The 26,922-nt window shown below is 38.9% G+C and overlaps 1 protein-coding gene across 7 annotated transcripts in view; it reads right to left on the bottom strand.

Annotated features, from left to right (window-relative positions):
• Positions 1-26,922, bottom strand: part of TBC1D8 (TBC1 domain family member 8) — a 122,443-nt gene that overhangs the window by 29,752 nt on the left and 65,769 nt on the right. For all 7 annotated transcript variants that reach the window (XM_036028369.1, XM_036028368.1, XM_036028366.1 and 4 more), the window contains 3 exons: positions 12,712-12,830; positions 10,217-10,445; positions 7,295-7,535 (listed from right to left, as the gene is read on the bottom strand). In XM_036028369.1, coding sequence (XP_035884262.1) covers positions 7,295-7,535; positions 10,217-10,445; positions 12,712-12,830 — 589 coding nt within the window. The remainder of the gene's footprint in view (positions 1-7,294; positions 7,536-10,216; positions 10,446-12,711; positions 12,831-26,922) is intronic.

Genomic DNA, 26,922 nt, shown 5'->3' with positions numbered 1-26,922 from the left:
GGCAGAAATGCCCCTGTCAGGATGGAAACCAGGCCAACAACCCAACAATATTCACTATTACCTACTGTGCACACTTCTGGCCTGCACAGCCACAGCTAGAGAATAGCAGAGGAAGGTACCATAAGTCATCCTATCTTTTCTTTTATCCTCACCCAAGGACATGTTTCCACTGATTTTTATATGGCAGAGGGAAGGGGGTGGGAGAGGGAGAGAGAGAGAAACATTGATGTGAGACAGAAACATCAGTTGGTTGCTTCCCATACGTGCCCCTGCTAGAAGTACTTAAGGGTAAGTACTTCTCTTATTTTTCCACAAACCCAGAATTAGAGTTGTCCCTCTTAGATTAGGTAAAGATGTATCAAAAACAAATTTCCCCCTCTCTCTTACCCCATAACTTTTAGAATGCATTTGGAAAGAACTGTGTCAGGTCTCACACACTGGCTCTCACTCCTTCATGTTCCTCATTACACATACCCCCTATGTGTCAGAGGCTTAAAGCTGATTCAAGGCCAAATGCTTCCCCACACATGGGCTGTGTGACAAGCTCAGGCAGGGGGGCTCTCTATTAGCTCAGAATGTGAGAACTTCCCATCTGTGCTAAACAGAAAGCCTGCAGCCACCACTCCTGCCCTTCTGGAATAACTCAGTGTTCTACAGTTTGCCGCACAAAGAAACACACAAAGATTTCTACAGTCTCTTGTTAGGTGCTCACCCATAGACCCAGGTTGGATGCATTTAAAAGTCTGGGAAATATTAAGAATTAGCAAGCTAGAAACAAGGCAGAAAGGCTAGATGTGCTTTTCCTGAAAACCCAAGTCTGCACAGAAAACACTGCATTTCTCAAATGTGTGTTTGTTCTGCAATCCCCCAAACGCTCTGTGGAAATGGAAGGACAAAGTGTGATGTGGGACCTTACACAAAGCACACCGCAGCTGAGGACTACTCAGAGAGTGGGAGTATGAAGTAACCCATCTTCAGACAGCAGACAACTCACCAGCACCTCAACAACACTGGGTATCAGAAGGCTTTTTCACCCTCCAGAAAAGGCTCCTGCCCTCCTCCTCTCTTCTCCATCCTGTCTAGGTGACTACAGAGCACCTAGGATGCTGCAGGTGGGAGACAGGGCCTTTCCTGCTAAGGGAACTATTCAGCACTGCATGATCCCCAGGAATGTTTCCAGTGGTCCATGAGGACTCTGCTAAGATCAGGACGGTCAGTCAAACAAACTACATGCAGCTTGGACACTGCTGGTGGGGGCATGGGGAGAATAGTAGGAAAGGGATGAAGCTGGGCAGAGAAGGCTCAAGAGGGTCTGAAAAGCTGCCGGGAGTTAAGTACAAGCCAGCTAACTGCAGGTGAAGAATTACTACTGAGGGCGTGGATTATTACTGAGGACATCAGCCTCTTGGGAGACACTGTCTACCTACTGGCAGGAAGAGCTTACTTACATAGTGAGAATCATTTCTATTACTATACTGCATTAATTGAGTTTTCCTCCAGCATTTTCAGCCCATCCAAAGAGACTTTAATGAAGATATTAACTTCCACTTCGTGAGGCCCATCACTTCTCCAATATGTTCCCCCAAAACTATCTGGTTATACTTTTCTCACCCCATCATTCAAAACTTTGGGATTCATATTTCCTGTATAAAAATTTCAGGACTAATAATTTATTCCCTCCCTCCTTCCATTCTCTCTCTGGAGGCCCCTGCCCCACCCCAGACACCCTGCCCCCCTGGATTCTCAGTGACTGCGTACTGGAAAGCTCTGGGCCAGGAACTCTGCTGTTGAAGCATGTGGGCTGGGTCAGTGACCCCATGTTCTGCCAGTTCTGAATTGTCTGACAAGTTGGATTCTGTCTGACCCTGGGGTGGCAATGCACCTTCTCATCCTCACTGCTCCCACCAGTATGAGCCTTGCTCTGATATGTTGTAAGTCCCTCAGCAGTGAGTACAGCAGCATTCATGACAAACCCATAGTCACCAGGCTCATGACCCCAAATGTACTTTTCTAAAGCCATTATCTGGGAAGGGAAGTGAATATATGTCAACAAAACAGAGACTGACAACCATTCCAACATATCTGACCATGCCCTTAGCATGAAGAAACTGTTTTCCTAAACTTTAACCCTGAGTTCTCTTGGCAGGATGTGAAGTTAACTGAGTCATTACCTATTTATATCCACATGTCCACAAAAAGAAAGAAATGGGCACTGGTAAAGACTTGGTGAACAGTGACATGCCTTTCACTTTTGGAGAGAATCAGAGTGCAATTATCAAAAAAACATGCCTGAACAAGAACACTGCTGTTCCTTCTGGGCCAGCCTCAGCACCTCAGCACTGGGCAGCTTTACCACCAGTCACCACCAGGGCCCTGTCATCCTTCTCTCTTTCTTCTTCTATTTTCTTTTTTTACTGCTTCAAATTCTCTTTTTAAAAAATATTTTCCCCACCCAATGATATATTTATAGATTTTTAGAGAGAGAGGAAAGATAGGAGGCAGGGAAGGAGGGGGAAGAGAGAGAGAGACATCAACTAGCTGCCTCCTATATGCACCCCAACTGGGGAACAAACCCATAAACTATGCATGTTTAGTTTAGGGAATCAAACCTCCAACCTTTTGGTATGTGGGATGATGCTCCAGTCAACTAAGCCACCTGGCCAGGACTTTCAAATTCATTACTATACATCATGGTCACACAATTTGAGGCTAGTTAAATACAACAGTTTTTCACATTTTCTTGAAATATATTCTAGATTACTACATGCAAGCGACTACAAAAATATTTGGAATTTATAAACCTTGAAACTCTGAACAGGCACTTACATGAAAAAAACATTAGTATTCACAGATATCTACATTTAAAATAAATTTTCCAGCACTTGGTACATGGTGTCTTTTGCCAGTAAAGTAGTTGGTTACTGACCATTTTATCAAAGTGCCATACTAATAAAAAAGTTTAAAGAATATAATTTGGATTACTTAATTTACTCATAAAGTAAGGTTAACTGACAAAACTTGCACTGAAGTATATGAAAAATATTGGTACAAAAACCAATGAACCATAAATGAAAACAGTTTCACACAACAGGCTTTGTCATTTTAGTTCCTATACTTCACATTAAGTGTGTATTCAATATCAGACCTTATGCATTTGAACGAAGGACTGCAGCCTTCTTTTTTGCAGACTTTGAACAAATGACTTAAATTTAATGTTAAAAAATTAAACAGAGTGGGTGAAGTTTAAAATTGAGTTTGAACAAGCCAAAGTTCCAATTTAACAAACATGAAATTGTCCAGATCTGGATAACTACATGCTCATTAACAGGTCCACCTGAATCCCCCATCCTCAAATATTCCCCTGAAAAGGAAGAGAATATTTGTGAAGTCAAGAAAATTATATTTGTGTGTATATGATAAAAAGATTCCTTAAATTTAAAAAGAATCAATGTATTAATGAAAAAATTATATAGTTTTATCAAATTCTAAAATGCCAACATAGAGTCAATTCCACATTGCAAAAAACAAACAGTGTACCTGCTAGATAGTAGTAGCAAAATGGTTACTTACCATAACAAAAAAAAAATAAGAAAGGTGGCAATGACATGCCACATAATACCTTGGGGAAAAAAAGAAATATTCTTACCATAGAAGACTTTAAAGAGAATAAAATTCAGAAAACCACTGAATGGTAGACTCAGAAAGACCTACAGTAAAATATTCCATATGCATTTCTCAAATATGCATGTGAAAACAAAATGCAGCCCTGGCCGGGTGGCTCAGCTGATTGGAGCATCAATCACTCTGTATACCAGAAGGTTGTGGGTTTGATTCTTGGTCGGGGTGTGTACTAACAACAATCAATTCTCCCTCCCTCTCCCCCCTCCCTCCCTCTTGCCTCCTCTGCCTCCCTCCCTGTCCCCCTTCTCCCCCCTTCCCCTCTCTCTCTGTAAAATCAATAAACACATTCTCAGGTGAGGATAAAAAAAGCCATAAATGTATTACTCAAAAACACTGAGATTCCATGTTTTCAATCTCTGCAGGACGTAAGGACCACTCCAGTTTTCTAATTTTATTTAAACACAAAATAATTAATTTTGCAAGTAGAGAATAAGAGGTAATCATTAACATTTAAAAAGAATGGATTTATAATCAACATTACATAGAAACCAAAATTACAAATACCAGCCTACTCATGAAAATCTTTAATGTTTATACTGATGCATATGAATGCTTACCATAAATCAAAGTGTGCATTACAAAAACAGGCAGCTTAAGAAAGGTTTCAATGTTTCAGAGAAATCAGTGTTTTTAATGTATGTACATGAAGAATATTTTGTTACATAATATCATAAAATAAGTGCATCACTGTAAGAAAAAGAAAGACTATTATAAATGGACTCTGGCCTTTTCACCCCCTACATGTTGAAACCATCTTTAAAGTGCTTCATCACTTAGTTGTATTTGTTCTGAGGCTTTGACCTGTTCTTTCATCTGGGCCATTGGTTTCTGTCTTGACGCGCCTGTTATGTAGTGAGGGGCAGACCCTTAGGTATTCACCAGAGCAGGGCAACCCAAGTTGCTGTGTTGTGATGTCGTAGGTGGGGGCGGGGTCAGAGAGGAAACAATGGTGCTTGCTACACTCTCAGCTGGATTTCAGCCACTTCCCCTGCTTCCCCAAAGCAAACTGGGCCCTTCTGGTGCTGATTTCCATGTGGGTGGGTTTGTGTACATCCTAGGACCCTGTGGGTCTCTCCAGCAAACTCACCTGGGAGGCTCGGAATTTCTCCTGGCACCTCAACCTCCATAGGTGTGTTCAATTGGTGTTTTCAGGTTTTATTCCCCCCCACTGGAGCCCTGGCTTGCATGGTCTGTCTCGCTCCCCAGTTTTGCCTGGTTTATCTGTGCGTGAATGTGGTACCACCCGTTCCAACAGCCGCCTCGTCTGCTGCACCCCTCCACAATCCGCTGCCTCACTGGGTTCACCTGCTGCCACCCTGCACCCGGGGATGCCAGCCACAGCTTTTTTTGCTGCAACCCCACTCCACCTGGCCACCAGGCTCCGCCCCTCCTACAGGTCTGGATGAATGTGTCTATTTTAACTCCTTGGTTATTGGACTTCCACAGTTCAATTTTCCATCAGTACTAGTTGTTTTTTTGCTTCTAAATTGTTGTTGTCCTTATATTGGTTGTGTGAGGAGGCACTGTGTGTCTACCTATGCCTCCATCTTGGCCAGAAGTACTTGGTGCTCTAGCCTTTTCCCAGGTTCTTGTGGGCTAGGTTTACCTTTCCTGGAACAGACTCCCATCACAGAAAAGACAATGTGAATTCTGCCACCTTCAGTTTTCACTCCTGCCATCTTCCTGGTTTGCCCATTATGAAGGACAATATCCATCTCACAAATGAGACCAAAAAGCCACCCCAAAAAATCAGCACCAGGCCACGTGACCCCCCAACTTCACTCCTCTTCCCTCAGGAGCTCTCATCACTTTTTAATAGTCCCCAGTGTAGAAGAGAGGGTAGCCTTGTAGAATTCCTCTGATTCTGACAACTGCCAACATTGATGAATTTTCTCCAAAATGGACGATTTTACCAAAAGGGTCTCAAGTGCTACAGGCCTTTGATTTTCCTCCTCTTTCAAGAAAATTCTAAACATACTACTGTTCTGAGATCACTAATTAGAAAGATATTTTCCCCCAAATGTTCAGAGAGGACAATTCATGTGTTTAAGGAATAATAGAAATGTTAAAATTGATGATAAAAAAATTTTTAATGACTAGTGGTTCCTAAAAAATTAAACACATAATCACATACGATCTACTTCTGGCTATACAACAAAAAGAATTGAAGCAGGATCTTTTTTTTTTTTTAACCCTCACCTGAGGACATACTTATTGAGTTTAGAGAGAAGGGAAGGAAAGGAGAGAAATGTTGATGTAAGAAACATGGATCAGCTGCCTTTTACACAGGATCCAACCGGGACCAAACCTGCAATTTAGACATGTGCCCTGAGACTGGAAATCAAACCTGTGACCTTTACATGTATGAGACGACACTCCAACCAACTAAGCCACACTGACCAGGGCTGAAAGCAGGGTCTTAAAGACATGGATGCACAGTTATATTCACAGCGGACATTATTCACAATAGCCAGAAGGTAGAAGCAACTTACAACAGCCATGGATGGATGAGCAGGTAAGCAAAATGTAATACATACATGCAAAAAAAAAAAGGAATTCTGACACATGCTATAAGGATGAACCTTTGAGGACATCATGCTAAGTGAAATAAGCCAGTAACAAAAGACAAACACTGCATGATTCCACTTATATGAGGTATCCAGAATAGTCAAATTCGTAGCCATAGAAGATAGAAAGGGTGCTTTCCAGGAAAAGGGGAAGGAGAAAATGGAGAGTTGTTTAAAAGGCACAGAGTTTCAGTTTTGCAAGATGAAAAGAGTACTGGAAATAGATGATCATGATGGTCATACAACAACAGGAATGCACTTAATACCACTGAACTATACATTTAAAAATGGTTAACATGGTAATTTTATATGTATTTTACCACAACAAAATAAATTTTTTAATGACTACTAACATTCAAATAACAGTGGTAATTTTGTAACTATATCAAAAATATCCAAATAGGACCTGGCCAGATGGCTCAGTTGGTTGGAGCATTGTCCCATACACCAAAAGGTTACAGGTACAGTCCCGGGTCAGGGCATATGCCTAGGATGTGGGTTCAATTCCAGATCAGAGCACATACCTAGGTTGTGGGTTCAATCCCTGGTCATGGAGCAACAAATTGATGTTTCTCTCTCACATTGGTGTTTCCCTCTCCCCCCACCCCCCATCCCTTTCTCTAGGGTCAAAGGATACCTCTGTAACAGTTCACCTTTGTAGCAGCTCTGTGGTTATCCATTTTGAACCACAAAGCCAGAAATCATGGTCAACCACAGTTGAATATGAAAATACAAGTTTTCTTAATGTTCATCAATAAAACCCAATGCTGAATAGAATTCTATCAAGAGGCTACCTACCATATTACATTTTCTAGAAGTATTTTTATGGAAATTGTTATGAAAAAAAAAGGAATAGGATCCAGAAATCAAAGTGTATGGCATTTAAGGAACAAATAATAATCATTGCTAATTATTATAACATGGTTAACAACAGAGGAAAATCTGGATTCTGCCACAAGGGAAATTTAAATGTAGTGTAACTCATGCTAACAAAGCACAGGTAAATGAAGTTGGTGTGAGGGATACCTGGCACCAGAAGATCTTACCTCTTGGTGATCTGGCTTGGCTCCTGAAGATCTGGGTCCAGGTCAAAGCCCTCATTATCCAACAGCCTTCGCAGCGTCATGTCTGCCAGTTGCTCCATGATCCTAAACACCTCTTCAAGGTTCAGGAACATGGAGAAGTCCCTCTCCTTACTATGCGTGGTAATTCGAATAGTAGCCGTCAGAAAGATGTTGGATGTTTTTTCTAATTTCTGGATATCAACCCAAGGGACTACAAGTTTAACTAGTAGGGGAAAAAAAGCAAAAACATTTTATCCTAAAACTTACCCCAAACTTATGTACATCAACAACAGTCCAAGGCTTTCCTTACAGTAAGATGCAAATATCTTTGAAACCAGAGCAGGAGAGATCAGGCACAGAACTGCTTGATAGCTGTATGTTAGAAACCAATTCATGTCCTAATAACTGTTTCCAAGGTGTAAGTAGAACTTCTCAAGTTGCTGGCTACTGTACATATACAAGGGACATCATTCTGAAAAACCATGAAAATTTTCTCAAGAATATTTAAGCCTTGGCCAGTATGGTTCAGTTAGTTGGTGCTGGCCTGTAATCCAAAAGGTTGTGGGTTTGATTCCCCGTCAGGGCACATGCCTAGATCTGGTCCCCAGTCTAAACATACACAAGAGGCAACTGATTGATACTTGTCTCTCATATAGATGTCTCTCTCTCTCTCTCTCTCTCTCCCCCCTCTCCCCCCTGCTTTCCCCTCTCTCTAACATCAATGAGTATGTCAAAAAAAAGAAAGAATATTTAAACTTAAATATTTGCAAAATATGCAATCCACATAAATGCTAGTTTCGAAAGCAGCATCCATTGTGTAAACTATAAAAGAAAGTACAAAAGAGGATTATTCATGATCTCGTTTAAAGAAATGGGCTTAATATTCAGACTGTGTCAAATGACAGTTGTTTTAGTCTTAGAAGACAGGGTACAAGTAGTTTTTATGGAATTCTTTTTAAAGTAATGCAGTACAAACAGTTCATTTTATAAACAAATGCTTTATTCTCAGAAATGTTTCCAGCACACTGGTAGGTAGGCTAGGGTGCTAATACAGAAAAAATGGGGAAGACACATATAAAACAACTTAAAATAATTACCAACTATTGAGAATCATTTAGTTTTTCCAAAGTTAATACCCTAACAAAATTAGGGTTAGTGACAATGATTGGTTAAGTATTAGAAAATAACTCATTTCACTATTCAAATAAAGAAGGGGATAATTAAGTATTTTCCTTTCTACAAATTCTTTCCATTTATATTTTGCAATAATGTCTTAAGAAGTTAATAATTTTAAAAGGCCACATTTTTACATTAGGCTACAGCAGCAAATTTCAACCTTTTTCATCTCGTAGTACACAAATTATTTACTAAAATTCTGCAGTACACCAAAGAATTATATTTTTTTGCTGATCTAACAAAAAAAGGTATAATTTGGACTCATTCACATAAGATAGCTATTGTTGTATTGGCTGTTGTCATTTTTTATTTGAAAGTCTAAGAGAAAAGAGCTCAGTGCCCCTGACTAAGTAGTCAGGCATTATATGTTTTAAAAATTCTTGCACATACTGGTTGAAAATCACTGGGCTAGAGAATAAGCTTCTTCAGCTACTTCTAGTTGCTTTCACATAAAGTCCTGTTTATACACACACATACACTATCAACTTTCATTCATTAAGCATGCAGTTTGTGAAGAACCCTGCCCTTGGGTAGTTTGTTTAAATAGGGAAAACAGACATGTAAACAAATAAGCAACCAGTGACTTGACAGGACCCAAAATGGTACCAATTTTGACATGGACAAACATGGTACCATTCATGAGGGGGCCAGGGAAGGTCCCAGGAGGTAATAAAATCTGTACTGAATTCTGAAGGATGAAAGGAGTTTCCAAACAGACATTGAATGGGAAAGCAGAGGCAAGACCCAGTGTTAACTCTGGGAAGCATTTCAGAAAGCAGAAGAGTAAGGAAGGCCAAGGTTAGGTCAAAACACATTCCAGATATGGTGGGGAGGGGCTGTGCAAACAGAGTGTATGGACTAGAGCATCAGAACTGAGGCTGGTGGCCTGGGAAAAGAAGGGAAAGCATGTGCAGGAAGGTGGCTAGAGCAGAATTCAAAAGAAGACCCCCTTGCCTTGGGCTTAAGTTGAAATATAAACTGAAATGCAGGAAGAAAAAGAAGTATTTGTGTGTGTAAGTATGTATAAACACAATATCCATACCACCCTGTGTGGGCATTTGAAACAATATTTGTTTCCAAAAGAAGTTTCAATGAGAATAACTTTTTTAAAATTTCAATATACAATTGACACTTGCAACTTTGTTCTTTTACCTTGGAATTCTATTGCCTACTATGGTAACTGTCAGTGGATATACGTGTGAAAAGTGAATCATTCCCTGAATTTCAAAAGGACCCAGGTGAAGAATATGCTGTCCAGAATCAAGTGCCCACCCAGCTCCTCTTCCAGAAGCAGTCATGACATTCAGGGCTGGAAATCTTTTACATGGCCCCTGTGTTAAGAAGCAGCAATATGTTCTACTCCTTCAGAACTACTGGGCCAGCAGTTCTAACACTGGGTTTTCAAAGCAATGTGGAGTAGTAAAAACCCTTCGAAGCTCTATGAGCTGAGCTGCACAGAAATGATTCTTAAGGCAGTAGGAAAAATGAAGTCTCACCAAATCAAATCCCCTTAGTGGTAGTAGGATATATAATTAAATATAATTTTCTGCATAAGTTATTTGGAAATTAATCAAGCAGCACCTGTTATGATCTCAACTTACTTAACTTTTTTGTGGTCTGACTTTTCTTGCTAACAACTTATGTTGGGACCAGTGCTAAGCACCCCAAGGGCCAACGTCATCTGTGAAGAGCTAAACCCATCCCAAAACCAATGCCAGCCTCACTTACGTTCCTTGCCCAGGAAGAAGGAATAGAAGCAGAGATGGTTGATGCTGAGGTACAGCCAGCCTTGGCGGGGAACCCTGCCCTTCCAGCAGCAGCACGAGTAATAAGTAATCAGCTTCTCTGCCTCCGGGAAGTTGAACCTGGCCTCGAACTTGACCAACGCCTCACGGAACTTCTCAGGCTCCTCTTCCTGCTCGGCCAGCCGACTACTTGTCTCCTCTGCAATCAGAGCCTGATACACAGAAAGATAACAACCCCTCATTCAGGGAGAAGAACAAGGTGGGGGAGGAGAGACAAAAGTGGGAAGTCTTCACTGCTCAACAAGACACACAGGATGGATGAGAACAGCTCACCAAGCTGTGGCTGGTGTTGCTCAGTGGATTGAACACCGGCCTGCAAACCAAAGGATTGCCGGTTCAATTCCCAGCCAAGGCACATGCCTGGGTTGTGAGCCAGGTTCCCAGTAGGGGGCGTGAGAGAACAGCTCACCAGTCTGTCTGTCTACCACCTGGGAACACAGCCATATAGGGAAAAAAACAAGTTGGGGGAGAAAACCTAAGGACAGGTCTCTTGTTTGGCCACTTACCAGCCATAAGGCTTGGGGCAAAACACTGACTGCTATGTCCCAGTTCTCAAACAAATTACTATTTTATCATACCTGTCTACTCTTCCATGCAGGGATATAAGGATCAAATAGCTAACATGCGGACTCAAAGCATCAACCCTGAAGAACTACTCAAGTTGGAGTTAAAAGTTAGTCTTTATTTAAAAAAAAAACCCTAATAAATCATCTTCCTCATTAGGTTAAAAAATCCTGGTATAAAACTAACAACTGATAACTGCCAGACAGTGTGATATCTGATGCATTTCACTTTCACTATATATCTGTAGTCTTCCAAAGTAGAAAAGGAGCATATTGGTTGAGGTTCCTAAGGTCCTAAATATTTCCAAAGCAGTTGGAGACAACTCTAGACTCTTACCAGCCCAGAGACAGAACTCAAAGTAATCTACATAACAAACCAGACTAAAATAGCCCTTATTTTCCATTAGTTCCACCCCATATATTTACCTTCCCACAGCCTGCCACCCCTAGAAGCCTAAATTCCTTTTCCTTTGTCTTGTTACCGCTCTACAAATATATTGTTCTTTGTTAAGATGCTATAAAAGCCCCAAGTTCCAACCACTCCTTTTGAGTTATTCATCACTGAGTTTTTCCCATGTGTGGCATGACACACATATTGATAAACAGTTTTCCTCTTATTAATCTGACTTTTGTCAGTTTAATTTCCAGGGCCACAGCCACAACCTAGAAGGAGAGAGTAATTTTTCCTCCTCTACAGAAGCTTTCTTAAAGCCACAGTACCAAAATTAATTTCCTCCCTCTGAATTAATATAAGAAACACTTAAATCAAAAAAACACCACACCCCTGTTAGACCAAGAAATGGCATGGGGTGGGGAGCAGAAGTGTGAAAAATAACCATGAAACAGGCATTTCTAGAGCTAAACCCCATTGTGATCTGACCCAGGGAACCAAGTCACAGGCATTCAAACCAGGCTGAGGTGTAGCCCAGAAGCTGAACACATCCCCACCACAGTCACTCACCTACTAACCCAATGGGCCAGAGGTGATACCAAGAGGATACCAGTCAACATAGCCACATCCTGGCTGGCTTCAGGAGAACTTTGTTATCTACTTGGTCCCACAAGTACTCTCAGCCCCAAAGGAAAACACTGCTCCTATAATTGTCCATTTAAAACTGAGAATTCATTTCCACACCCTTTACTAAAAACCTCAGCACTTGGACTGAAATTTTACCCTAAAGGAAGAAAACTGTATTACAGGTTGCTGTGTGAAAGCATTTAATGAGAGAATTAAATTTAGAATAAAAAAACAGTATTTCCCTATCTGATAGGGTTTTTTAAACAATAGCTACCAAACTACTTGTTTTACAGTGAGACTAGTTATATAAGATGTAATTCATAGGAGATATCAACAGAGAGTCCCCAAAATAGTCTTCTCTGCCATCTCAAAACTTAATTAGCTGTAATTACACTCAAGTAATAACATAATTTAAGAATAAATATCCACTTTTAGGAGGGGGAAAGTGCTGGTTCCAATAAAATAAAGAGTCACAAGATGTTGCAACTGCAAAAAATGTTGGGAATAACTAATTTAAAAGTCAAATAACATTATTATTCTGCAAAAACATAAAAATTAATATTATTCTTTTTCCTGAGACAAAAAAAGGACTTTTATATATACATATAGAATAACAAAAATTTAGGCTTGAGAATGAGGTCTTTTTGAATTTTAGGTGTATTTTGCTGAACTGATTCTGCAAAGTTGAAAGGGTAACAGGTGGAACTCATTTGACTTTGTGTTCAGTTACATTGGAGAAAGAATAGCATTAAAAATGTTTCAATGTTCAAAATATTATAAGGAAGTTATAAGAAAGATGAGAAAATGAGAAGAAATGTTACAATAAAAAACACCTGCCTTTATCTTCCCTTTGACGAAACTAGCAATATCCTCTTTGTTATCGAAGACAGACAAGGTATGGAGTAGGTTCTGTTCCAGCCAGTCCCAGTGCTGGGTTATTTCCTCTAATGTGGCACCTGGGTTATAACAGAAAAAGATACAGGGATTAAAAGACAAAATAGTTCCCAGAACATGAATTTATTTTCCAAATGGCATGAGTCCTGTGTTTACAGTATTAAAACATCCTGGTTTCTCACAACCTGGACCGCAGTCTGTCAGCTGACAATAAAGGCACCCTCCACTGGAGGAACAGTCAGTTGTCCTCCACCACTGCACTTGGATTTGTGAACACCTGTCCCAAAGCTGCACAGATGGACCAGCCAACCAATCAGTTACCCTTGGGACTGATCTGTAGACATCCTGCCTCCTTAACCATGGAATTCCTATGAACTCCAAGTGACAAAAATATTTGTAATTATACAACTATTGCAAGAGATACAAGCCCCAAGCAGTAGAGTGATTCTTAATTGTCTCACTCAACCATTTCACAGGAGAGGCCCCAAGAGGAATTTCAGCCCAGGGGCTTCAAGCCCCTCTTGAGAAGGGCCTGAGGGCATTGCCACTTGCAATAGGCCTCATTGAACACAATTTCCAGGTTTACAATTTCATATGCACTCTGTGTCTCTTACAACAATATCCCTTAAAAACTTATGTAAAAAGAGGTTTCATAGTACATGTTAAAACAAAAACATCAAAGTGCATACAAGTAATTTCATGTACAAGAGGTTTCATAGTACATGTTAAAACAAAAACATACAAAGTGCATACAAGTAATTTCTTTCAAAAGCATCAACAAAAAATCATCCTATTTTTGAAGCATTAAGCAACACTGTTACCAAAAAGCTTAGTTGTATTAGTTGTCTAGGTTCCTTTTCAAAGGGCCCCCTCGTCCTCTCCCTGGAAAATGGGCACCTGGGATTGGAACTGTGCCTGCTCCTTGTGAGGACCTGGCACATGGCAGGTATTCAGTGAAGTCCAGACTTGAAGCAAGCATAGCACTGGACAAGAAAATGCACATCAAATGTGTCTAATATAAAAAGAGATACACAATTAGAACCAGATTTCCAAAATGGGAGGCAAGAGATATCTTAACCTCAGAGAAATGATGGGCTAGCATACAAACCAAAGTGCAGAAGCATTTCACCAATGTGAGAGGCATGATGGCCCATAGGGCCACATACCACTAACACAAAAAGGTACTCAACACTGAACTTTCCCTGGGTTAAGGGCAACCTTCCTCACCTAGAATATAAATGCATGTGCGAATCTTATAAATACCCCAGCATAAAGAGGCCACAGAACTCACTCTGGACTTGTACATTTGGGATCAGGGAATAGCAAGAATATCTATTAGAACTGTTCTGAATGGGCAATTTGGGAAAGAATAAACAGAAGAATCTAAGAACACTTCATAAGGAAAAATGAGAGTTTAAAACAATGGTATTTATTTTCTTGTATTCTCACAAGTTTTAGGCATGGCATTGCTAAAGCAATGTCCTTCAGTCATCACTAAGGCCTATCTTCTCATCCATCCTGGAGAGCCATCTCCATGACTCTCTCCCATAATATCTCTGTTTACAGGTTCAACAATCCCAGGCCCTGTACCAGAAGCACCTGATCAGTATCCTAAGCAGCTTGGGCTGCTATAATAAAATACCACAGACTGAGTGTCTTAAACAACAGGTATTTACAGTTCTGGAGGATAGGAGTCCAAGATCAAGATGTTGGTGGATTAGGTTCCTGGTGAGGACCCATTGCTGGCTTGCAGACAGCTGCTTTCTCACTGTGTCTATACATGGCAGAGAGAAAGAAGGATCTGTGGTCTCTCTTCCCAGTCTTGTTGGACACCAAACCCATCATGGGGCCGCACCTTGATGACTTCATCTAATACCTCCCAAAATTCCCACCTCCAAACATCATCAAATCGGGGATTAGGGCTTCTATGTATGAATTTTATGAGAGTCACAATTCAGTCCCTAATAATCAGTGACCCTACTCAACTACCCATCAATCCCACCTCCCTTATCTTGCTCTTTAAGAATCAATAACTGCAGGAAGCAGCCTACTTAGGGTTTGGGAGAGCTAGCTCCAGTGTGATTGGTTATGATCCTCTTACTCTCTACCTCCATCTCACCTAGGAGGACCTCTGTGGTATCTGGAAACCACTGGCCCTTCAGACTCCCCATTCCTCTTATGAAAGGGAGAGATCATTTTAAAACAAAATGAAACCAAACAATTCCAGGCTCCATTGCATAATTCTCTTGAAGCTTTCCTATACTGTCTACCTGACAGTGTAGGTAGCCAGTGGTTCCTCATATTCAGTCCATCTGGTTTACCTGCTGCTTGCTTAAATCTCCTTGCTTGTGCAGTGTGCTCAGATGACAACTATATAGGTGTCAATTTAAAAAAAAAACAAACACTAAATGTAGTGGGTCAGCAATGCTGTCTTTGCAGCACACATCACATATCACACAATCCCAAGAGAATAAGTATAGGTTCTCATTGAAGTCAGTAACGCACAGGTACCTTGAGTTTGCCTGGGTCTCTGCTCCTCTCTGGCACTTTCAGGTCCTCTTTCTAGATCTTTATCTTTTATTATCCATCATAATAAAACCAATTGGTCAGGAATATGTTTTAAAAGCAAGGAATAAATGGAAAAAGGAATATCTTTATTGGCCTTCAGTCTTTTGCTGCATGTTTTCATGTACTTCTTATTTAAAAAAAAAAGACTTGAGGGGACTTCTGGCAAGATGGAGGCATAGGTAGATGCACAGCACCTCCACACACAACCAAGATTAGAACAACAACAATTTGGAGGCAGAATAACACCCAGAACTGACAGAGAATTTATCTGAATGGAAGTCGGATGACCAGGAAGTTGAAGTAGACCTGTTCATCCAGACCAGTAGAAGGGGCGGAGAGGAGCAGCCGGGCGGGGGTTGTGGTGCTCGGAGAACAGGGGGAACTGGGCATATAAGGCAACCGGGAGCTTCTAAGGCATCCGGGGCATGCAAGAGCGCAGTGGGTGGACCCTGAGTACACAAGTGGCAGCTGGAGGACCCAGTAAGATGGTGAGTGTGGATCAGGGCAGAGCGCGCAACCCAGGATCTCAGAGAAGGGACTGAGATCCCAGTAGAACAGAGCTACCACCAGTGTTCCCTCCCACCCCCGGCCCCACATACAACGTCACAATCTAGCAACTGGGGTGCCCAGCCCTGGTGAACACCTAAGGCTCCACCTCTCACCAGACCAAAAGAGAGAGAGAGAGAGAGAGAGATGTCTCAAACAGAAAAACAGATCAATGCCCCAGGGCTCATCCTTTTGAGTGACCAAGAGATAGCCAATCTATCAAATGCACAGCTCAAAACACTGGTGATCAGGAAGCTCACAGAATTGGTTGATTTGGGGTGCAAATTACATGAAAAAATGCAGGTTACCATAAAAGAGATGAGAGAGGATGCACGGAGAACCAATAGGGATGGGAAGGAAACTGGGACTCAAAACAATAGAGTGGACCAGAAGGAAGAAAAAAACAACCGAACTGGAAAGAATGAAGAAATAAGAATTCAAAAAAACGAGGAGAAGCTTAGGAACCTTCAGGACATCTTTAAATGTTCCAACATCTGAATTATAGGGGTACCAGAAGGGGAAGAGGAAAAGCAACAGATTGAGCACATATTTGAACAAATAATAAAAGAGAACTTCTCCATTCTGACAAAGGAAATAGACTTCCAGGAAGTCCAGGAAGCTCAGAGAGCCCCAAGAAGTTGGACCCAAGAAGAAACACACCAAGGCACATCATCATTACATTAGCCAAGGTAAAAATGAAGGAGAGAATCCTAGAAGCAGCAAGAGATAAGGGGACAGTAACCTACAAAGGAGTTCCCATCAGACTGTCAGCTGATTTCTCAAAAGAGACCTTACAGGCAAAAAGGGGCTGGAAAGAAGTATTCCAAGTCATGAAAGACAAGGACCTATATCCCAGATTGCTCTATCCAGCAAAGCTTTCATTTAGAATGGAAGGGCAGATCAAGTGCTTCTCAGATAAGGTCAAGTTAAAGGAGTTCATCATCACCAAGCCCTTATTTTATGAAATGTTACAGGGAATTATCTAAGAAAAGAAGATAAGAAAAACCATGTATAGTAAAAGGACAGCAAACTCACAATTATTAACAACCACACCTAAAGCAAAACCAAAAGAAACTAAGCAAACAACTAGAACAGGAATAGAATCACAGAAATGGAGATCACATGGAGGGTTAGCAACAGGTGAATGGGAGGAGGAGAGAGGGGGAAAAGGTACAGAGAATAAGTAGCATAGATTGTAGGTTGAAAATAGATAGGGGGAGGGTAAGAATAGTATGGGAAATGTAGAAGCTAAAGAACTTATAAGTATGACACATCGGCATGACTAAAGGGGGGGTATGGGTGGGAGAGGGTGTACAGGTTGGAGGGGAGTGAAGGGGGGAAAATGGGACAGCTGTAATAGCATAATCAATAAAAATATACTTAAAAAATAAAAAAAGACTTGAAGAAATAAAGAAGAACAAGAGAGGGGTGAAAACTCAACTCTGTGACCTATCTTTTCTGGGCACTGTCTCATTGATCTGTAATGGAGACTGAATGAGGAAATGGAAGCTCCAATACTTCTCCAAGGTGACACGTATCATATGGAAGGCTCACCAGACTAAGTCATTCTCTACAACCTTGAAGTATCCTGTAGTCCTCCCACAATAAGCTGTATTTCAATTTTTAAGTAACATTTACATAATCCTTAGGTCCTACGGCTTGACACTTTAAAAAGCTACTTTGTGCTTACAGGTAGAGTGAGCTCTCTCTCCTAGCAATCCCATTTTCCTGGATGGCGCGAAGCAGTTTTTCATTCATCCTGCTATTAAGCTCCTAGGGCCAACACAGTTAACTGTTAACAGATACACACATATGTCTTCCTCAAGTGACAATCACAGAATTATACCATGAATAAATTATAATCAAGTCCCAACACAGTGTATCCTATGAATTAAGACTTGAGACAATCATCAAAAAATTAAACTATTACTCTTTTAAAAATTCTTCCACCTACTGAGGAGGAGCTTGCAGTTGGGAAAGATAATACTAAAACAAATCCAAGCCCAAATCTTGACAGAGATAATCAATACACACAAAATCCATGTCACTGAGCCACCATTAGGTTACATTACAATCTGTCATGTTACCCTGTTCCTGAATATAAGACATACTTTTATGATTCTCTTGGCAAAGACAATCAGTATGATGAAACTTTTCCACCCTACCATCTTCTATTTCCTACAAAAGTTGCCAAATGACAAGGAAATTTTCCAAACTATAATTTCCCCTGCAGGGAAGTCTTATGATGGGTTTCAAAAATACTGTAAATCAATGCAAGCCGACTGCATGTCTATGACCTCCAAGGACTAGAAAGGAAAGTCTTCCCACATACATGACACATCAAAGCTCTGTAGCTGTGTTTCTCAAATTACATTAAGTAGCCTGTCAGAAAATAGCTTTTAAAAAAATGAAATAGAATAGAAAGTAGAATGCATACAACTTTAAAAGGGCAACTACTGAATTGTGAAGTATCTGTTACAGTTATGCACACATACAAATATATTTCTGTCAGTGGTATTGGTCAAAATAAAGTTACAGACATGTAAGTGGTAGGAAATATAAAAAAGAGAAGATAAAGTGTGAATTTTCATCCATTAAAGGGCCAAAATGATAAAAAGGTTACAAATTAACTCAACACTATAGCAGTATCCCCACTGCTTCTGCTATGGGCCTTCCAAGAAAAAGGACAGCAGTTGTTATGGCCTGAATTTGTCCACCCAAATTCATATGATGAATCCCTAACATCCAATGTGTCCATATTTGAAAATAGGGCCTTTAAGGACGTAATTAAGATTTATTAAGGTTATATGGGTGTAGCCCTGATCCAATAGGACTGGTGTCCTTGTAAATAAGGATGTGTCAAGAGAGGGTACAGCTTTCTAAAATCAAAATTCATAGGAGTTCTGTGGATTATAACATAAGTCCAAATAGCAAAATTATATTTTATTTTATTAAGGCCCTAATTTTGAAGAAAGAGACTTCTCCATTTTCTTAGAAAATTAAAGTTCACTGGATCTTAAACATTACCCACACAAGAAGTCAAAAATCAGATTTATAAATTCATACGCAAAACTGAAACCCAGTATGAGAAACCTCATCTAAGACCAGAAAACAAACAATGGTGATAATTTATAAATAAATGACTTATAAAACTTTGTGTTCTAAGAAAGAACATCCAGACATGGCAAACACAAGACATTTTCTGAAGACCAGCATGAGCCAGGTATTTTGTTAGACACATCGTACAGTTATATTGCTTATGTTTATAAAAACAGCGCAAGGTAGATATTGTTATTTCCATTTTCTAGATGAGAAAACTAAAGTGCAGAAAAGAGCCAACCTGAAGGTTTTTCTGGTTCTACTTGTAATACACTGTGAGACAAGAGCTGGTGCTGGGAGAGCTAAGTCACTTAGAAACTTATATACAATATTTATTCTCTTATGCTTTCCCCAGAAGTATTTTCAGGAAATAAAACAAGCACCTTATTGACTATACCTACAGGAACACAGCAATAAATAATTTGATCCAAGCTTCAGTTTTAAAAAGCAACTGCCTGTGCATACTAAATATCTAATTTTGAACTAAGTATCTTTTCCAGCCACTGAGATCAATTTACAATAAAATGGGCATTGCAAAAGTATAGCTCAGATCTGTTCATCTGCAATAGTAAAATATTTCTCTACTGCCCCACACTAAACAGTCCACTGTCTAAATGTCTGGACGGAAGGCTATACAGACACAAAGGGGTGAATTAAAAGTATAACTCTCAAGGCAGGTCACATCTAAATTTCACTCAACACTCATCACACAAAGAACTTCTCAGAGGCAAAATTACACATGACAGGGGGGAAGGATTGGACTGAAGCCTTTAGTTTCCAGAAACCTTACATTCTTTTAAAGTAAATAATGTGTCTGAAGAAGCATCTTTACATGAACATGTTAAGGCTCAGTATCAGTATCACATCTTCATGACTTACAGGATTTTTACCTGTGTGTATTTCTCACTATGCGGTTTAAGAAAATGTTTCAAACCTTTCTTTTTACATTATTTTTCACATTTTTTGCCTTCAAATTAAAATGAATACTAAGAGTATGTACAATTAGTGAAAAACAGATAAATACGACCTCCTTAGTACAGAAAATAAAACAGATTTTTAGCTTATAATTGAAATAATAACTTAAATGTCCTTGTATCAGTGCCATTAGCAATATTCTCAGAAGCAGGGACAGTGGCAAAGATGCAGGAAAATTTTACCTAAAACAAAATAAAAACCAATCAATAGAAATAGCACCAGAAGTAACACAGATAAAAGAATCACTAGACAATCACATAAAACAGCTGTTATAATATAAATATACTCCACATGTTCAAAAAGCAGAGGTCAGCATGAGGATGGTAAGAAGCTAAATAGAAAATATACGGAAGGATCCAAATCAAACTTTTAGGGGTGAAAAACACAGTGTCTGAAATTAGAAATATACTGGATGGCATTACAAATAAATTAGACACTGCAAGAAAAAAAGAGTAGGGAACTTGAAGACATAGTGATACAAATTACCTAAATTGAAAAACAGAGAAAAGAGGATTAACAAGGGAAAAGAGTAGGGATTCACTGAGCTGTCAAACAACAAGCCTAAAAGTGTGTAGTTGGAGTCCCAGTAAAATCAAGAGGGAAGGAGGGTCAGAAAATAGGAAAAAATTATATATATATATATGTATATATATGTTTAAAGAATAAGAGCTGAAATTTTTTCAAGTTTGATAAACACTAGAAACATACAGATCCAAGAATCTCAAACCCCAAGCAGAGAAAGCATGAAGAAAATTAGACAAATGCACATCATAATCAAACTGGTAAAAAACAGTAATAAATAAGAAAAAGACACAAAATTTATGGAGAAACAAAGAATGATACATAGCAGATTTCTTATCAGAAACAACAGAAGCCAGAAGACATAGAACAACAGCTCTAAAAAGTACTAAAAGAAAAATTAATTTACCAATATTTGAAATAAACATAAGTGAACTCCTATATGATTGGGAAAGAGAAAACCTTCCTAACCATGAATCACAATCAGAAAGTATAAAACATGAATTTCAAATCCTACTATATATATATTAAAAAAAAAAAAGAACTTGTCCTGGCTCAGCTGGTGGCTCAGTTGATTGGAGCACCATCCTATACACCAAAAGGCTGTAGGTTCAATTCCTAGTCAGGGCACATACCCAAGTTGTGGGTTCAGTCCCCAGTTGGGGAGCATATGGAAGGCAACAAATTGATGCTTCTCTCTCATATCAATGTGTCTCTGTCTCTCTCTCTCCCTTCTTCTCTCTCTAAAATCAGTAAGTATGTCCTCAGGTAAGGATTTAAATAAATAAATGCATACATACATACATGCATATATAAATAAATAATTGATTCAAGAAAAATTTCGCATGGTAAAATACACCAAAAGCAAAGCCACTAAAAGACATGACAAACTGGGATAACATTTTTTAAATTCCATATCTCAGATAAAAATAATGTTCCTAGTACATAGACAATATCTAAATATTGAGGAAGGAAAAAATAACAACCACCCAATAAAATACTAGGCAAAGGATAAGAACAAGGAGGTTCTGGACAGAGCCCTTAAGCATAATAAAAGGAGTAAAAATTAACACTATGCAGAAACACCTAGGAGGCTGCCAAAAATCTAGAAGTTTGGCAATTGATCTGATGACAAGTCAGGGAAAGCAGGCACTTTCATCCGCTGCTGATAAAAAGGTTTTAAAATGCCCCTCCAGTGGAGGGAGGGGCATTTACTGACATTTAACAAAGATTCATAGTCATTTACTCTTTAATTCAGCAATACCACTTCTAGTACTCTATCCCAATGATTCAACATCAAAAGTATGAAATTATTTATCAATGAGATTATTCACTGGGGCATAATTTGTGCTGGCAAAGGTGGAAGACAACACAAATGTCTAGCAGTAGAGAATAGGCTGAATAAACCCTGGTACTTCTACACAATAAAAGACAAAAGCAAAGGAGAAGAAAATAATCTCTACTCTCTGATATGGGATGATTTCCAGGATATGTCGATAAGTGAAAAAGACAAGGCACAGAACAGAATACATGGGGGAAATATGTATATAGTATATTTGTTTAATGTTTGTAAAACAAAACAGTAGAAGCTAAGCCAGAAAAAGAAAGGTTTCCCTATGGCAGAGGGAAGGAAACAGGGAAAGGGACAGTGATGAAAAAAAAACATGGCTTCTCTACAAGGGTTTTAATAGTTTTAAACCATTAAAATTTAAAACCATAAAATTTAATGGTTTTAAATTTTAAACAAAAATTTAAAAACCATTTTTGTTTTATAAATTTTTTAAGTTTGAAAAATCTTAAAAGGCCTTACATTATAAAAAATTTAAGATAAATCACTAAGGAAAAAAAGCAATCCTTAACAGTTAAATAAATGGGAAAACATAACTGTTTATCAGATTATTAAAATATAGGTACACCTCAGATACATTACAGGTTTGTATCTAGACCACCAAAATAAAGCAATTATCACAATCTAGTGAGTTACACAATTTTTTGGTTTCCCAATGCATATAAAGGTGTTTACTATACTGTAATCTATGGAATGTGCAAGAACATTATGTCTAAAGAAACAATGTTTGTATCTTGATTAAAAAAATACTTTATTGCTAAAAAATGCTAACCATCATCTGAGTGTTCAGAAGGTCACAATCTTTTTGCCTCAATGTTAATACCTGCTGACTAATAAGGGTGGTGGTTGCTGAAGGCTACAGTGGCTGGCAATTTTCTAAAATAAGACAATAATAGAGTTGATCGCATTAACTGATTTTTCCTTTCACAAACAATTTCTCTATAGCATGTGATGCTGTTTGATAGCATTTACCCACAAGTAGAACTTCTTTGAAAATTAGAGTCAATCCTCTCAAATCCTGCTGCTGTTTATCCAACAACATTTATGCAATATTCTAAATCCTTTGTCATTTTGAAAATCTTTACAGTATCTTCATCAGGAATAGACACGACTCTTACTTGAACACTTAGAAGTCATTGTAGAGTTGTTAACTGGCTTAATTTCAATATTGTTGTGTCTCAGGGAATAAGGAGGCCTGAGAAGAGTGAGAGAGACAGGAAAACAGCTAGTCTGTGGAGCAGTCAGAGCACATTTTTACTGGTTACTGTCTTATATGAGTACAGTTCATAGTGCCCCAAAACAATTACAAAAGAACATCAAAGAACACTGATCACAGATCACCATAACAAATATGAGGGGCACCCCCTCAAGAAAACAATTATCTTCTGGAAGACCTTGTAGTACAGGTTTCCTCCACTAGGTGAGTGTCCTAGGAACCCATCTGTATCAGTGTACCAGCTGGAGTTGTTGTGAGAGGCTGTGTTTGACTTCAGTAAATTCTTTTTGCAGGCTCTTTCAACGTACTTGCCCTCTTCATGTTAGGCACCTGATTTACAAGTGCACCTGCCCACACTGTGCTGAGTGTTCGGCAGTTTTTGATAAAAAAAAAAAAAACCCACATGACCCCCATGCCCCATCTTTACCCAATCTTGCTCTGAGCAACTTTTGTTTTTCCCAGAAGAAAAAAGTCTTCATAGGGAAACATTTTGCTGATATGGAAGACAAGAAACAAAAAATGGCAGAAGCACTTTTTAGCATCAAAATCGACGAGTTCAAAAACTGTTTTGTGCAGTGTAAAAGAGTCTCAATAAGTGTATCACATCAAATAGAGAGTACTTTGAAGGTGACTGAAGTTTGTACATATAAGAATAAATATACAATTTTTATAAATAAATTCCATGTTTTTTCAGTCCCATCTCATAAAATAACAGTGAAAAAGTTTGAAATATTGCAAAATTTACCAAAATGTAACACAGAACACAAAGTTAAGCAAATGCTGTTGGAAAAATGGTGCTGACAGACTTCCTCAATGCAGGGTTGCCACAAACCTTCAATTTATTTTAAAAAAAGAAACAAAACAAAACGAACACAGTGTCTGCGAAGTGCAATAGAGCAATACACAATGAAACAAAATATGTCTGTAACTATACAGAGGAAATACTATTTTAAACAGTATTTTGACTGTATATCCATAGCTAACTATATTCTAAGGCCAAATAAAGCTGCAAAAACTTAAATTTCATTCAGTACTGTCTTATTGTTAACAGTAATGTTGGTATTATTTAGCAACAATATGTTGTGGGGGGTGTGTATGAGAAATAATAATTATGTAAATATTGTTAGAAACCAAGATTTTCAATGAATAAAAAAGAAAAACAAATATAAAATCAAAGTTAACTTATAACTGTGTACTTTTACAGAAGAATTCAAAAGTATGAATTCATGACTTACCATTCTTTTTCATAACACATACTTCTTAGCTCATACTTACCTGAGAAGCCTTAGAAGCAATGACAGCCATCCTTATAACAATGAGCAACCAACCCTACACCCCAGACTGTGGCCCCTAAAAATCATTCCCCACTAAAAGGAACCAGGAATACTTGGATAAATGGCCAATTCCACAGGAGGCAGGAAATGCACAACACATGCATTTAACTGCATGTCTTACATATTTCTGGCCAGAGAACACAGAAACACTCACTGAATGACAGTGAGATAAAGTCACAGAAGCCACAGGAAAGGACTCCAGTGGGCAGAAGATGGTACAATACAAATATCAAAATGAATTGTAATTAACAAAAACATACTGAATATATGGCTTATAGTGTTCACTGTACAATCCTTTCAACTTTTCTGCATGTTTGAAATTTTCATAATAAGATGTTGGGAATGGGAACATTGACTTTGAAATGATAGGAAAAAGGGAGCGTGAAGAAGGAAGGAAAGAGGAAAAGAAAGCTAAAACAAATAAGAATTCACTTGTCACCACTGGACATAAGCAGGGCACCAACTCCTTACACTAAAAATAGGCACTGAAAGGGCCAAAGTGAGCACTCTTTTCCTACCTGTTCTGAATGTACTGTGTCTCAGAGTGACCAAAGAGCCCTAGTGTAATAAGCTGACAGTTATAAAAAGGACTGATAATATTTTTTAAAAATCACCATTTTATGCCCTGGCTGGGTGGCTCTGTTGGTTGGAACATTGTCCCATACATCAAAAGGTTGTAGGTTCAATTCCAGTCAGGGCACATACCTAGGCTGCAGATTTGATCCCTGCCCTCACATCTCATATTCATATTTGCATGCACTCTCTCTCTCTCTCTCTCTCTGTCCTCCTCCCTCTCCCTCTCTCTGAAATCAATAAACATATACTCTAGTGAAGATTTTTTAAAAATAACTATTTTGTGATACATAAGAAGAAATTAATTCAAGTAATGATCATAATGGGTAAAACCACTAGATGAAAGGTTAATAAAAACTGCAATGGAAACCATCATCTGAATTCATTAACTAGACTAAGCATCACTAAGAGTAAGACCCCACATGACAGGTAACTCCTGAGAGGATGTAGCATAAAATATGTGAAAACACCTATTATGCGTTCCTGTTTTTAAAAAGTTAAGCCTTAATTTAACTGAACCTTTTTAAACACCTTCTGGTTTTCAGGAAATATGAAAGACTGAGAAGTGAGTTCAGTGATAACTCCAGGAAGGAAATAGAAGAGCATAACATTTGAACATTCTACACAAAACTGACCCAAATTTCTTCACCTAGTCAATGATGTAGGGAAATTGAGGTGAGAAGGAGGTAGGAAGAGGGTTGACTAAAAGAGACATAATAACCAAATGAGTGTGTGGTTCTTGTTAAATACAGACTAGAGCAATTCAAAGTCATCAAAGGAAAGGCATACATCCAAGATAACTCGATCCAGCAAAGCCATCATTTAGAATGGAAGGGCAGATAAAGTGCTTCCCAGATAAAGTCAAGTTAAAGCAGTTCATCACACCAAGCCCTTATTATATGAAATGTTAAAGGGACTTATCTAAGAAAAAGATGATCAAAAATATAAACAGTGAAATGACAATAAACTCAACTATCAACAACTGAACCTACAAAACAAAAACAAAACAAACTAAGCAAACAAGTAGAACAGGAACAGAATCACAGAAATAGAGATCACATGGAGGGTTATCATTGGGGAAGGGAAGGGGAAGAATGGGGGGGAAAGGTATAGGGAATAAGAAGCATAAATGGTAAGCACAAAATAGACAGAGGGAGGTTAAGAAGAGTATAGAAAATGGGGAAGCCAAAGAACTTATATGTACAACCCATGGACATGAACTAAGGGGGACAGATAGAATACTGGTGGGAGGGAGAGTGCAAGGCAGAGGGGAATAAAAGGGAGAAAAAAATGGGACAACTGTAATAACATAATCAATAAAATATATTTTTAAAAGAATTAAAAACCCCTCCTTAAAAAACGAAAGGCATCAACTTGGATCACTGATCTCCACCTAGATGGAATACTCTGTAAAACCTGAAGTGAAAGCAGAGCAAACAAAAAAAGGCCAAGAATTTCACACTTCCTGAATTTCCTTATTTTTTAAATCAGGATGACTCCCAGCCCCAGGCAATGTGGATATAGAACATTTTAGGCTCACGTGAGAGAAGCCAGAGAAACAGCAAGCCTGAAGAGAGCCCTCTCAAATGTCTGGAAGCTAGCTGGCACGCTCAGACCAGTAAAACCTAAGAGAAAGGCACAGTCTAGACAAAACAGCGAATCAGAATGCTTCTCTCATACTCAATTTTCTTTTTTGATCATTAAGGGTCATCCAATAAAAAGTCATTTATGAAAGTCATCTTATTTTGACACACATATGGCTTGGTCCATTACTTCTCACCTAATAAAATAAAAGGTATCAAACTGTTTGCTCAGATTCTTTATCAAACATGCCATGTCCATGGCATGTTGGTTTCTTTATCAAACATGCCATGTCCACGCAGAAGTTAGGTGACCTGTAAGATACGTACTAGAGCAGTTTGATTCCAGCTAAAAAAACTTTTAAAAGATTTTGAATAGGCCATAGTTATTCTGAA

Source organism: Phyllostomus discolor, chromosome 6, assembly GCF_004126475.2.
Source record: "Phyllostomus discolor isolate MPI-MPIP mPhyDis1 chromosome 6, mPhyDis1.pri.v3, whole genome shotgun sequence".
Classification (NCBI taxonomy): Eukaryota; Metazoa; Chordata; class Mammalia; order Chiroptera; family Phyllostomidae; genus Phyllostomus; species Phyllostomus discolor.
Note: the sequence above shows the minus strand (reverse complement) of the source record. Positions and strands in the feature narration are given on the sequence as shown.